General features: G+C 35.5%; 1 protein-coding gene across 50 annotated transcripts in view; it reads right to left on the bottom strand.

Annotated features, from left to right (window-relative positions):
- The window catches only part of TUT4 (terminal uridylyl transferase 4), a 122,899-nt gene continuing 107,195 nt past the window's right edge, over positions 1-15,704 (bottom strand). For 4 of the 50 annotated variants that reach the window (XM_081485330.1, XM_081485352.1, XM_081485328.1 and 1 more), the window contains 6 exons: positions 11,164-11,279; positions 10,056-10,279; positions 9,186-9,286; positions 5,730-6,159; positions 1,580-1,738; positions 1-722 (listed from right to left, as the gene is read on the bottom strand). In XM_081485330.1, the coding sequence (XP_081341456.1) occupies positions 655-722; positions 1,580-1,738; positions 5,730-6,159; positions 9,186-9,286; positions 10,056-10,279; positions 11,164-11,279 (1,098 nt within the window). In that variant the 3' untranslated portion in view covers positions 1-654. Of the gene's footprint in view, positions 723-1,579; positions 1,739-5,711; positions 6,160-9,185; positions 9,287-10,055; positions 10,280-11,163; positions 11,280-15,704 lie in introns of all 50 variants that reach the window. The other 46 variants (XM_081485326.1, XM_081485349.1, XM_081485324.1 and 43 more) reach the window with 26 other exon arrangements.

The following is a 15,704-nucleotide window of genomic DNA, read 5'->3' as shown; positions in this document are numbered from 1 at the left end:
TTTGACTCTTGTCAAAAAGATTTATTAACTTAAAATAGAATTACTTCAAATACAGACAAAAACAAATTTCTGTTCAAGTATGAATATTTGCAATATACAAGAATGTAAAAGAAAAAATTCTAAATCTTCAATCTTGAGGTTTTATTATTTTTTTACCTTTTAAAAAGTTTTTGGCACTACAAGGTTCTGTAAAGAATAGAAGTGACAAATTTAAAACACATGAAAGTCTTTCCTAATTCTTAAGAACAATATATATAAAGTCTGAAGCAACCAAAGTATGAATACAGCTAATAGAAAATAAAGAATGTAATTTTTAAATTCTCTCTTTATACAATTCATCAAGGTTAAACAAAACAAAATTCCCTTAAAAATAGGGTAATAAAATAGATGAAATTTGTATCACTCAATTTGGTGATACTAGTAAAAACTATAGTTCATATTTATATACAAATAATACAGTCTTTAAAAACAGTCTTAGAATTTAAATAAGCTATCTAAACGTTAAAATTTTAAATCAGAACCTGATTTTATTTTCCATTAAATGTCACTTTTTCTGCTGAATGTAACTGACACTGAGGTACGGATACCCTTGAGACAGCAGGATTGGCTGGTTGCTGTGCATCTGTAGACCAGCTGAAAGAAAATGGACTTGCATTACTCCGACACGTTTCCTCTTGGTGGGTGGGGACAACGCTCTCTACACCGACGGGTGGCACATCTGTCTGTTGGACACAACACAGACAGGAAACTGAAAGGCTTGTGCCTATTTACCTGATAACCTCTTAGAATTAACTTTTTTCCCCTAGACATTCCCTATTTGAATTGAGATACTGTGGAGGCAAATAAGACTAGATAAAATGCTATTCATTACTTAGATCAAAGCCATTACTGGTACATAAGTACCAACAGAATATAAACAATTCAAATGTCATTCAAATCTCAGTTTTACTAAACAAACTGACTATTACACTACTCACCTCAAAAATTCTACTAGATTCCATTGCTTACTAAACTAAATCCAAACTCCTTTATAATATGACCTCAGCCTACCTTCTCTAGCCTCATTACCTACACATTTTTCCATTTACCTCATCTACTCCTATTATTTTCTCTTTTCTCTTTTTTCCTATTCTTTTTACTCAGGCAAAACTCAGTGATTTTGCATATATTTTTGCCTCAGCTAAGAACAGTCCTCTCTAATCTCTACACAATCTCTAGGAAAAAAAATTCCATATATTTCAAGACTTAATTCAAATGTCAAAATCTTAGGCAGTTTGATCCCTGGTGTCCATATTCTGCTCTCTCTGCTAGGGCAAAGTTAATGGATTCCTCTAAGTTCCTATCCTTGTCTGTTTTACATGCCTAGCTTTCCTAATAAAATATGTATTAAGTGTAGGGGTTATTATTTACTTCTGCTTGAGCAATAACTATCTAGCACAATCTGACATACACTATGTTCTCTCAGTGAATATTTACTGAATTCATAAAGTTTCACTCCCAGATCCTGGCCTTTACAAAGGCTCCATTGTCCCAGAACAAAACCCACTCAGCCTTGTAACCAATATGTAAGCAATGGTACCTTGAGTATAGAAAGGTTTGTTGGGCTGGAATCTGGCATTTCCCTGATGCATGAAGTTCTGATGCAAACCATAAGGCCACGAAGCTGGGACAAGAGGGAAATGGGGTCGTGGTGCATGTTCCCAAGGAATTGGAGGATTCAGTCCTGGAAATCCTGGCTCTGCATTTCAAGAACAAAGGAAAGATGTATGTTAAAACATCACCTTGTTCATTCAAACATTCCTTCATTCCATAAAGATTTATTGGTCATCACTGACCAAGAAATATGCTAAATGCGGAGGACACCCTCCCCCCAAATTTTTTTTAAAATTTTTATTGAAGTATTGTTGCTTTATAATGCTGTGTTAGTTTCTGCTATACAGCAAAGTGAATCAGCTATATGCTACACATATCCCCTCTTTTTTTGAATTTCCTTCCCATTCAGGTCACCACAGAGCACTGAGTGGAGTTCCCTGTGCTATACAGTAGGTTCTCATTAGTTATCTAAATGTGTTGTTTATGAATAATTTGAGAACAATTACAGTGTTTTATTAAAGTTTTTTTGGTTGACATATCTACACAATTAATACTATATATTACTAGTGTAAGTCATATCAATTGTGTATATATATATCAATAGTGTACATATGTCAATATATGTATTATGTATGGTGTATATATGTCAACCAAAAAAAATTTTAAGGAATAAACAGTGTAATTGTTCCTAAATTATTCATAAAGGAAATATTTAAGAAGACATATACAATAATATGTGGTAATTGCTATAACAGATTGGTGGATGGTGTCTAAAGAGGGGACTAATCCAACTTACAAAGAGGTTTTCCTAAAATGATTGACTAAATTGAATTTTAAAGGTCAAGGAACAAGTTAGACAAAATGGGAGAGGGAGCGAATTTCAGACAGAAGGAATAGTGTGTTCAAAAGCCAGGAAGCAGAGAAGTACAGCAAGTTTGGGAAGCTGCAAAACAATCGGCAATACAGAGACAAACACAAAGGAAAGCAGTGGTAGAGGAAAGGCTGGACAGGTAGGTAGAATTTATATTTCAAAGAACCTTAGTACATCATTAGGCAGCTTACATTTTATCATAAAGACACTGCCAATTATCCTAGAATCAATTATATGTTGGCCTGGAAGATTTTGTTAGAAGCTGAGACGTCGTGGTGAAATGGTTGAAAACAGGCCTTGGTGCGAAACAACTTTAAGTTCAAATACTAATTACAAAAATTACTAAGGTTTAATTATGAACCCAGATTGTTAAGAGGATTAAATAAGATAACAAAAATAAAGTGGCTCGCACAAATTCTGGCATATAACCAGGAATTGAAAAAAAAATATGCGTCCTATTCTATGGCAAACCACCCCTACCAATCTACTTCCCTTTAAGACCTATCTTACAGTAAGTCTTTCAAAATGCAGTAACCCCTGAATCTTCTGGATCATTTCTGGAGGCTTTTCTCATTCAGGATCAAAATGTGGCAGAAAATAATGTGAAAGTCACTGCCCCTTATTTACTAAACTTCCTAGAAGGAAGTTAGGAGGTACAGGATAGGGAGGAAGAAAACTAAAACCCATACTAGCCACACTCCTACAAGCTCAGTCTTCTCATGATGTAGCTAGTAAACAAAGCAGCTGGTTCACTGCAAGTTCGTAAAGCCAAGTTACAACTGAGAGCTGAAGCTGCAGAGCTCAGAGTTTACAAAAAATAAGACTGGGAATACATTACTGAGATCCTTATTACTAACTGAGAAACATTTTTACATAAAAGGGTATTTTTAGGATATTGTTCAATCTCTCTTGGTCATTTTTCACAACCAAATATTTTTATAATTAAAGAGTCTGAACAATTGCCATTAAAGACAATTTGAAAAATGGGGGAAAAAACTCATACAACCCCCTATTCTAATACAAACTATTATCATTTTAATATATCCCCATCTGGTTTTTCCATTTTTAACATACTGTTAATTTTAGCAGTAACAGTAACTAGGAGTTGTACACCCATCCAACAAATAATAAATATTTGCTGAGTAATAATTTATTATATAATAGAAGTATACAAATAACATCTATCTTACAACAGACACTACACTGGACACTAGGGAGACAATGATAGACAAACAATTAACAACCTCTAAAATTTCAGTCTAATGCATTATGCAGACAAGTAAACAGGCAACTTCAACACAGTAAGACAAGTCTTATAATACGGATATTAAGGAAACATGGAGGAGAGAAAGAATACCTAATACAATTGGAGGAGAGGATCTATAAGAATTAGAGACTTCCTAAAGAAAGTGATCCAAATTTTAAAATGAAGGATAAGTAAGTTAGCCAAGCTTTTGGAGAAAAGCAGAAGGAGGTGAGAGTGAACAGGAGAGTTATTGGAGAGGACATTCTAGGCAGAGGGAACCAACCACTTAAGTAAATAATCAGGGGTAAGAGCATGGTGTGTCTGTAGGGTGTTAATTAATTAGTTCATTAAGGCTAAAACAGAGATCAACTAGTGGTAGAGAGAGGAAGAAGTTAAAACTGTTAAAACTGAATCAATATATCAAAAGGCAAAGCATGTGTCTGTCTTCATGGTTATATAACTCAGTGACTATTACAGTGTTTATCATGACATGCATACAATAAATATTTGTTGAATGAAAAAAGCAGAGGCCACATTAGAATGGCCATGTATGACGTATATCCTTTGATCCTTGAAATCTAAATGAGTTCCACATTCTGGAATTTCTGCTCAGCAAAATATACTATCTGTATTATTCCAAAAGAGGTCAGAGATTCCTCCATTACAGTGCTTTAAGGAATGACATGCTGCTGCTACTGCTGCTAAGTCGCTTGAGTCATGTCCGACTCTGTGCGACCCCATAGACGGCAGCCCAACAGGCTCCTTCGTCTCTGGGATTCTCCAGGCAAGAATATTGGAGTGGGTTGCCATTTCCTTCTCCAGTGCGTTAAAGTGAAAAGTGAAAGTGAAGTCACTCAGTCATGTCTGACTCTTCGTGACCCCATGGCTGCAGCCTACCAGGCTCCTCCTTCCATGAGGTTTCCCAGGCAAGAGTACTGGAGTGGGTTGCCATTTCCTTCTCCACATGACATACATTAGTTTAAAACTATCACTAAAATTATTCTGAAAATTGACAAAGGTAAATAATCAAGCTTTTATTCTACATTTCCTCTAAAAACAATATATGAGGATAACCAAGTAGTTAATAAGGAAAAGAATCACAGACAGTAAGTTACAGAAGAATCACAAACAGTAAATAGAAAACACAGATAACTTAAATCTGAGTAATGGGAGGGTTATATTTTACTCTCCTTTTGTGTTCAAGTTTTCCATGATACAAATTTTAAAAATAAATATAATGTAAAACTAGTTTAACAGCATTTATCAACTATTTTTAAATACACAAAGATGAAAAAAATGACTGGATAGTAATAAACCAAAATATTTCCAAACAATTCTGCCCAGGAATTAAGATTATATATGGTTTTCTTTTTCAAATGCTCTACAAAGAATATGCATTATTTAAATATCAGTAAAAAATGATTCTTTCTTAAGCTATAAAGTGTTACTAATCTTTTTCTTTTTAGGAAACTGCTTCTTAGTAAGTAAGGAGATAGTAAGAGTCCAAAGCAAAGATTACAGGTTTTGAAGAAAGAAATTGGTTTAAATCCTGGATCTACTATGATTATGATAGCATGACAGTTACTTTTAACTCTACAATTTCCTCAACTATAAAAATAAGTGCTAATAATACCTACACCAAATGAGACTGCAATGAAATTTTAAAATAATAATAAAAAACATTTATATTTATTACCTCATTTAATATTCACAACATTCCTGTGAGTTAGGTTCTATTAATACACACTTATTTCACAGATGAAACCATTGTACAAAGAGATTAAGCAAATGCCTGATGCCACATAATAAATGGCAGAGCCACAATTCAAATCCAGGTGGTCTGAATCCATAGCCCATACTCTTCACCTTACCTTATGCTTCCCCCTCCACAAATAATGCTTGCCATCTTTTTACTCACATTTATCTCCCCAGGTTCAACCAATAATACAATTCATCCAACCTTTCTACAGACAGATACAAAAGAAGAAAAGAAAGGGTTACCCGAATTCCCCACTGTACCATTGTTCACCAGGGAATTTGGAGCCACAGTACGGGGCCAGTGTCCATCATGAGAGGAGCTAGGGATCGCCACAGGTCTGGCAGCAGGCTGTGCAAAGATGATGCTGGGATCGTTCAGGCCAATATTGCTGGGCGCACTGCCTGGTGCAGAATGGATCACTGGGCCGTGAATAGGCCAGGACGGGGCAGGGATCTGGAGGGGATGCATTGGCAACAATCCCATGTTGTGCATGGGAGAATACTGAGCTGGTGGTGACTGAGGAAAGTTATACATAGGCATCTGGACCTGATGGGGGTGCTGGGTTCCCTGCTGAGGTGGGCCAAGCTTTGGCTGGGATCCTGGCTGGGATGGAGGCTGGGTAATGGCAGTGGATTGGGAAGAGTTCTGTGGAAATGGCTGGGGCTGAGGAGAATAAGACGGCGAATCAGACTGCAGAGAAAAAAAAAAAAGGTATATTTTAAAATTAATTTATGAACATCTTAATTTTATAAAAGCAGAGATTATAAAAATATAAAACTATGGAGTTACTTCATCAGAATACTATAAACAGAACTCTATGATATACATAGTAACAGATAACAACAGAACCTCATTTTATATGAAGGTAGAGTTTTTCCCAAGGTTCTCAAACCCTCTCTCACATACGTTTTATCTATAAACCTTTTGGAGAAGGAAATGGCAACCCACTTCAGTATTCTTGCCAAGAGAATCCTGTAGATAGAGGAGCCTGGTGGGCTGCTGTCCATGAGGTCGCACAGAGTCGGACATGACTGAAGCAACTTAGCGTGCATGCATGCACTGGAGAAGGAAATGGCAACCCACTCCAGTATTCTTGCCTGGAGAATCCCAGAGACGGAGAAGCCTGATTGGCTGCCGTCTATGGGGTCGCACAGAGTCGGACACGACTGAAGCAACTTAGCAGCAGCAGCAGCATAAACCTTTCTATTGCTCAAAGAAGACAAGTCCAGACAACATACTTATCACATAGAACCCACAACTCCAACTGTAACTAGAAGTTTACATCTAAATATCTCACACTCACTTTCATTTAGCTCCTCAACAAGCATTTATGGAATGTCAGTTATGTATTGGGCATTGTTCTAGGTATTAAAAATAAAATACTAACATGTATGCTCTCATGAAACTTAAAGTCATTGAGGAAAAAGAGGAAGAAGAGATAAAGATTACATAAGCTTGGGGAGGGAGGTGGGAGGGGGGTTCAGGATGGGGAACACATGTAAACCCATGGCTGATTCATGTCAATGTATGGCAAAAACCACTATAATATTGTAAAGTAATTAGCCCCCAACTAAAATAAATAAATTTATTTAAAAAAAAAAAGATTACATAAGCAGTCACAATAAAGTATAATAATTACTATCATAAAGACTGTATAATGTATAATGAAATCCCAGAGCAGGAACACCTAAACCCACTTTAGGAGAAGAGAAGACAAGATGAAAGAAAGTGGAAATCAAGAAAATCTTGACGGAAGTGACTTTTAAGCTAAGACTTAAATAGACACCAGTATGATAAAAGAGAGTAGAGAAAAAGGAGAAGGGAAGATTCAGTTAGAGAGAACAACATAACTGAAGGTATACAGAAACAAAAGCAGATGGCCTTTTAAAGTAATTGGAATCTGAAATGACGGTTACCTAGGCTAAGGAAGGAAATGGATGTGAGCTATTTTTTCACAGATAGAAACAACAGGACCTAGTGACCGACTGGATGTGGAGGTTGAGGGAAGAGTAGTAGTTCAGGAAACCAGAGACAGTGACATCATTCAATGAGATGGAGAAGACAGGAGGAAGAGGCAAACTTGGGGAGCTGGAAAGAAATATAAGCTACATTCTAGACATGTTGAAGCTGAAGTGCTTTGTGAGACCTTGAATAGCAAAGTCCATTAGTCAGACTCTTATCCAATCTCAGGTGGGGTGAGTGCTAGAAGCAGAGGATGAAAGTTAGGGGCACCATAGGAAAGTGGTTAGAGCACAGGTTTTGGAAACAGAACCTAAGGATACAAGTTCTGGTTCCAAGTGTTTACTGACCTCAGGCAAAAAACTTAAATCTCAAATCAAATCTCAAAACTTAAATCTCTCTTTTCTTTACCTGTAAAGTATAAATAATAGAATCTTCATCATAGGTTTTTGTGAAGATTAACTACAACAATACATGTCAAAAACATAAACACCAAATTCAGAATAGTAGATACATTTTAGTAGCAAGGAAGGGATAGCAGGAAAGTTTTAAGAAGGGAACAGCATCCAAGAGGACTGCATAGGGGTTGTCAACTGTGGATACTCTTTAATAAAACCAAAATAACAAAACATTGAGAATTGTTAAAGCCTGGTAGTAGTGCATGGATATTTATCACTTTCTATACTTTTTCAGTATTTTAAAAATATTTAATACGAAGAAACAGGAAAAATGCATATGTGGCACATAGCAATCAATAAATGTTGTTACTGTAATATAATTGTTATTATATAACTTTTATGAAAATGTCAGACCCATAGTAGTACATATTCAAGTACTGGAGGTAGGGTTAGTGGGATCCTAAATGTTTTTTTAAGACAAGTGCTACTATTGCTCTTCAAATGCTCTAAGAATTGTTTTCCAAAACACATATCACATCAGATTTAGCATGTTTAATAGTTAACAGCTTTGAAGTGATGTAGACCTGTGTTTGAATCTTTTAATTTCTCTTATTCTCAGCTTCCCAATTTGTAAAATTTGATCATACCAATACCTATCACTTCACATGGCCATTTGAAGGATTAAATGTGATAAGAGGTGTGAAGCACTAAAGCACAACATCAGATTTAGAATAAGCATTCAATTAGTATTTACCTAATTTAAAATGTGCAAGGTGAATACATATTTAGACAAAGGTTAGAGCAACTCAGCAAAGATAACATGAAACCTGTGAATCAGAAATCTAATTAAATACTCTGTCTTTTACAGGATACATTTTACTAGGTATCCATATCAGCAATGAGAAGCCACAAAATTTTAAGCAAATGAAGTATCATGCATGTACTACCTTAACAGTACTAAACCCTTAATACATCTCAATTTTTGGGTCTATTTTTAACTAACAGTGTTCTTTCATTATAGAATATTCTTCCATATTCTTGCATTATGCAAAACCTAAAACCTCAAAGTTATTACCTTATTATAATCCAACCAACAACCTTATTTGGTAGTTACCTTATTTTACAAATAAGAAATAGGTTCACTGAAGTTAAGTATCTTGCCCATAGATGAAAACCCAGATCTACATTACTCCAAAAGTAATGCTCATTCTAGCTGATGTGCCTAGCAAGGACATCTCTATAAAGCATTGTGTAATCTGAAAGACTGAATTTGCCAATCTCAAAGATCAACCTTATCACCCACCAAAATTAGAGCTGTTTTCCTGCCAAGACCAACCCATCTGCAAGCCGAGTACTCACGCATTCTGAGGACTGCCTAGTCCTTATGGACTGATCACCTTGTTGCTGGGCTGAACCAGCCACCTGCTGGGCATTTACAAGATTGCGGACCAGCTGGGCTGCTAAGAGAAGACATCAAAAAGAAATTCAATAGATAAAATAACAGAGAAATGATAATCAATAAACTCCCTTCTTCAGTACAACAGTCTCAAATCTGCGATTTTATAAACTTGGACTTTTAAACTATGATTATGTTAGCAAAGAACTTTTTAACAACTCTTTTTAATTTAAGCCATTTCTCAATCCTTAGAGCATTAAAAAAATACAGTGATTCTGGAAACAAGAACAAATATCATACTGTTTTCTAAAGAACATTATACATTTATTTAAGAAAATAACTTCTGCAACAAGAATCTGAATAACTGGAAATCTTCACTTATATTTTGTTTTTTTCTTTCCATAAACTCTCATCCGGGTTTCTAATTCATAAAATTCCCTATGAAATATAATAAGAACAAATCTTCTCTCATAAAAGACATGGGAAGAGATACAATTTCTCCCATATGTTCCCAGAAAAACAATCTCTCATTAACTTTTGGGGGTGGTAGTTAACTTTTGTTAACTTTTCATAGCAAGAGAAATAAAGAATATGACTCAAATCCAAAAAATACTTAGAGAGAGTTGACTGAATACAACAGACTGCTAAGACTTTGATATTAAACATATCCAAATACTATTCAAAATAAAAACCTAAATTTTCTCTTTAATAAATTAAAAGACCTAAAATCATACAGCTATGTTTAGAATAGAGAAGAAGCAGGATCCTTAAAATGACATCAACAAAAATGACACTATTTCCCCCAGAAACGATTTTTGGCTTTTTCTATTTACCTGCCACACTGCTATTCCTCTGACGGGCCAGCTTGACCTCTGGGCACTCCCTTCGCACATGTCCTGCATCTCCGCAGATAAAACATCTGAGGTCTCTGGGGTCTCTAAAGTCTCGAGTGTCGTGGAGGTCTCGGGAGTCAAGAAGGTCTCGAGAGTCTTTCTCCTCTTCATTACCTTCTTTCTCTTCTTCACTGTCTTTCTTCTTTAGTCTAAACAGTAAACTGCTGATACCAATAATGTGGGGCTAGGGACTTATAAACTGACGGAACTATAGAATAAACTAAACTATACAAGAGCCTCACAATAAAGGGACTAACATGCCCATTGTTTCATGCATTTTTTTTGAAGGCAAGGGTTCTCACATAACTACTTATATGGCAGACACGGGGTATTCTAGTAGTTTCATAATACAATGTCAATTTTTAATGTTTAATAGAAAATTTTAATTGTACAATCCTTAGTTGGCTATTTATTATCTCCATTTTATAGAGAAAGACATTTGAGGCTTAGAGAAAGTAAGTGTCTTCTCTAAATTTAATAGCAGTGACGGAAACTATGAATTTGTTCTGTATGAAAAGTTCTAAGCTCTTTACATTAAGTAAGGCTTGATGACTAAAAAAGGAATTTCCTGGCCTATTAACACAGTATAAGGAACAAAGGAAAGTATCACAGACATATTTTCAAGGAGCACAGAGGATATATATTCCTTAAGGGAAAGAGTATAGGCATATCTTACAATATATACCTCAAAGATTCATTTAATTATTTGTTTTCGTAACAGTGAGGTTCTCAGCAAGAACCTCGTATCTTAGTCTTTTTTATCCCTTGGATCCTAGCACGGTTTCCAGCATACAGCAAGTGTTAATAAGTACTTCTGCAGTTTAAAAAACCTTAATAAATAGATGAACAAATAATAGACATCATGACACACTAATGTACCAGGAATAAATCTCACTCTTTCACAAAATACCACTCAAATATACATTTACCTAAGGGTCAACTACAAGCTCTAAACTTTCTCAATTTAAACATATCTAAACACAGTTATACCTTCAATTTGCCTCATATTTATTTTCCCTACAATGTTGATACATAATCATTTGCCAACCTTCTCCTTTTGGGGCAGTCTTTCATATAGTGGCCTATTTTTCCACACACACGGCAACATCGATCATTGGGAGCCAGTTCTCCATCTGTTAACACTCTGGAATCAAAGAAGTATTCCTAGGAAGAAAATACAACTTTACTAGGAAAAAAAAAAAAAATCACTGTAAACTTTTGAATACAAATGGAAAGCAGACCAGGACCCAAAAGTAATTTTTTAAAAAAAGAAATAAATATCAACAAGTATTTCACTGTAGCTAAAACCATGATATGAAAACAAGATTCAAAATTATCATCATCAATATCACAGCTGCTAACAGTACTAATCACTTCACATTCACGCTTTTTTCTCATTCATCTGTAACATCTTTGTGTAATATCTATCCCGATAAAGTAGATACTATTTTCCTGCTGATTTTATAGATGAGGAAACTGAGGCTCAAGGCTCGGAAAGTTCAAGCCATTTGGCCACAGCAAAAAAAGCTAGTAAATAGGAGATAAAGGATTTCAAGCTAAGTCTGTCTGATTACAAACGTCATGCTTTCTGCCCCACCAGGCTACTTCCACAAAGGAATCAGTATCTTTACAAAAGAATTCTATGTAAATAAATCAATCTCTGGTTTTACATTCAACATTTCAAGAACATGTAACATTTACTACACAAAGTAGAATATACCTAAAAAGAATACAGAGAACCAATAAGAATTAAATCATTTTTCCAAGTCTTTGAAGAATTGGGCTCATTTTTGCTTTATCTTACTACCTTTGTTATCTTTCTAAGGTTTAATTCAGTTTTGCACCATCACAAAGACTAGTTCATCCTGACGATACCCGTATCTTTGGATGGCAAGAGAACATGTCTACTTAGTACTCTCTGATTTCTTCAAATCTATCAAATGTCAGGGATAAAAGTATAAGAGAGACACCCACTGCATGGCTATTAGAAAAGAAAAAAGATAGCAGCAAGTATTGTGAGGATGTGAAAAACCTGGAACCTTCATATATTGCAGGTGGGAATATAAAAAAGTCCAACTCTTTTAAGAAACAGCTTGGCAGCTCCTCAGAAAGTTAAACATAAACTTATTAAAATGACCCAACAATTCTACTGTTACGTGTATGCCCAAAAGAAATGAAAACATACATCCACAGAAAATTTTGTACATAAATATTTACAGCAGCACTACTCATAATAGCCAAAGAGTAGAAACAATACAAATTTCCAACAAACCGATGAATGAATAAATAAAATGTAATATAACCATACAATGGAATATCATTCAACCATAAAAAAAGAATGAAGTACTGATATATGCTACAGCTTGAATGAACCCTGAATACATTCTGCTAAATGAAAGAAACCAGTCACAAAAGGCTACACATACTCTGATTCCATTTTCATAAAACGTCCACAATAGGCAAATCAACAGAGTGAGAGGAAAAAGGAAGGAGGACTGACTGCTAATTGAGACAGGAGTTTCCTTGAGAGAGGATGAAATGTTCTAATTAGATGTGGTGATGGTTGCATAATCCTGCAAAAATACTCAAAAACACTGAATTACTCACTTTATATAGGTAAATGCTAAAGTACATGAATTATTACTCAATAAAACTGTATTTCTAAAAAAGAACACAATATAATTCTTTACATTTACTACTGATGAAGTCAATATAATTTATTAAACTCTTCATTATCATTTTTTCTGATAAGACAAAAATGAAAGCCTTTCTTAATTTACCCAGTTGCTTATGGCAAAAATCTAGGAAATCACCCTGAACTTATTCTCCTTGACTCATCACCTCTAATTAATCACTAGGTTGTATCCATTCTATTCCTGAGTATCTATCTCTTTAATCAATTTTTCTTCATCCCACCTTCTTAGTTAAGGTGGCCTAGACCTGGGGTCAGCAAACTTCTTCTGGGAAGAGCCAGATAGTTAAAATTTTAGGTGTTGAGGTAAAATTATAAGAGAGAAAGAAAATTTCCACAAAAATTTTATTGAATTTCAAAATATATTATAACAGAGTATAATGTTTTTATAATGTAAGTTTACTAATTCAAAAAAAGGAACACTTTCTGGAGGAGACATTTGCTTAACTGGAGTTCAAAGTTAGTGCTCCCTATCATTAAAATAGAAGGCAAATTGTTAATCCTAATCTGCAGATACATTTTATCTATTTCATCTTTGAAAATATTTTTCACAGATGGAAAGACTGAATATTTAATGTACAGAAAATAATGAATGGATCTAGAGTACCTATGGAAGGGCTGCTGCTGCTGCTGCTGCTAAGTCGCTTCAGTCGTGTCCGACTCTGTGCGACCCCATAGACGGCAGCCCACCAGGCTCCGCCGTCCCTGGGATTCTTCAGGCAAGAATACTGGAGTGGGTTGCCAGTTCCTTCTCCAGTGCATGAAAAGGAAAAGTGAAAGTGAAGTCGCTCAGTCGTGTCCGACTCCTAGCGACCCCATGGGTCTGCAGCCTACCGGGCTCCTCCACCCATGGGATTTTCCAGGCAAGAGTACTGGAGTGGGGTGCCATTGCCTTCTCCAACGGAAGGGCTAGTCTCTGATAAAGAATGTGTATCTGGTGACTGGCCAGCAAGACGGTGAAGCAGAATGATTGAGTTCACCCCTTCTCAGTTGTGTCTGACTCTTTGAGATCCCATGGAATTCTCCAGGCCAGAATACTGGAGTGGGTAACCTTTCCCTTCTCCAGGGGATCTTCCCAACCCAGGAATCGAACTGGGGTCTCTTTGCAGGCAGATTCTTTACCAACTGAGCTATCAGGGAAGCTTCCTTCTTAGAGAAACACCACATAACAACTAATTGCTGAACAACCATTGAACAATAAAAACAAAAAGGCTGGAACCTACCAAAAAAGACATCCTATATCCAAAGATGAAGAAGCCACAACAAAACTGTAGGAGAGGCACAACTGCAGTAAAATCGAATCCCATACCTGCTGTGTGGGCAACTCACAAACTGGAAAATAATTATACCACAGAAGTTCTGCCACAGGGGACAACAGAGGATGAGACGGTTGGATGGCATCACCGACTCAATGGACATGAGTTTGAGTAAACTCCGGGAGTTGGTGATGAACAGGGAGGCCTGGCGTGCACAACTGAAAATCTACAATAGATACATACACAAAAATGAAAATGGAATCCAAATACAACACTAAAGTTAGTCATCGAATCACAAGACAAGAGAACAAAACAGGAAGGGAACAAAAAAGACCTACAAAGCAAATCCAAACCAATTAAGAAAATGGCAACAGGAACATATATATTGGTAATTACCTAAAACATACATGGGTTTAGTGCTCTAACCAAAAGAAATAGAGGTGAATGGATACAAACAAGACCCGTATACATGATATCTACAAGAGACCCACTTCATATCTAGGGACACATACAGACTGAAAGTAAGGGGATGGAAAAAGGTACTCTGGGCAAATGTAAATTAAGATAGCTGGAATAGCAAGCAATATTCTTCTCAGACAAAAGATACTTCAAAATAGACAAAATAAAAGAGACAAAGAGGGACACTACATAATGATCAAGGGATCATTCCAAGAAGAAGCTATAACAATTGTAAATAAATACTTATCCAACATAGAGCACCCCAATATGTAAGTCAAATACTAACAGTCATTAAAGGAGAAATCAACAGTAATGTGATTAATAGTGGGGGACTTAAAAATACCCCATTTATAACAATGGACAGATTATCTAGAAAGAAGATTAATACAGAAACACAGGCCTTAAATGACACATTAGACCAGACCACCTTCACTGACATTTACAGAGTATTCCATCCAAAAGCAACAGAATACACACTTTTCTCAAGAGCCCATGGAACATTCTCCAGGATTAATGACAGGCTGGGCCACAAAGTAAGCTTCAGTAAATTTAAGAAAATTAAAATCATATCAAGCATCTTTTCTAACCCACATTGCTATAAGATTAGGAATCAATTACAAGAAAAAAACTAAAAAACACAAATACATGGAAGCTAAAGAATATGCTATTAAACAATCAATGGATCACTGAAGAAATCAAAGCGGACATAAAAATTACCTAGAGTCAAATGAAAATGAAAGCACAATGATCCAAAACCTAGGGACATGGTAAACGCAGTTCTGAGAAGTTTATAGCAATACAATCTTACCTCAGGAAACAAGAAAAATCACAAATAAACAACCTAATCTTCTATCTAAAGCCAACAGAGAAAAAAGAATAAACAAAACCCCAAGTTAGTAGAAGAAAAGAAAGAAAGAAAGAAAGATCAGAGCAGAAATATAAACAAAGAAAATCAATAAAATCAATGAAACAAAAAGCTGATTCTTTGAAAAGATAAACAAAACTGATAAACCTTTAGCCAGACTCACCAAGAAAAAAAGGGAGAGCTTAAACAACAAAATTAGAAATTAAAAAGGAGAAGTTACAATAGACACCAGAGAAATACAAAGGATCATAAAAGACTACTACAAACAACTTTATGCCAATAAAATAGACAACCTGGAAGAAATGGACAAATTCTTA

The sequence above is a fragment of the Giraffa tippelskirchi genome, chromosome 5, assembly GCF_054371585.1.
Source record: "Giraffa tippelskirchi isolate mGirTip1 chromosome 5, T2T-mGirTip1v1.2.pri, whole genome shotgun sequence".
NCBI classification, from domain to species: domain Eukaryota; kingdom Metazoa; phylum Chordata; class Mammalia; order Artiodactyla; family Giraffidae; genus Giraffa; species Giraffa tippelskirchi.
Note: the sequence above shows the minus strand (reverse complement) of the source record. Positions and strands in the feature narration are given on the sequence as shown.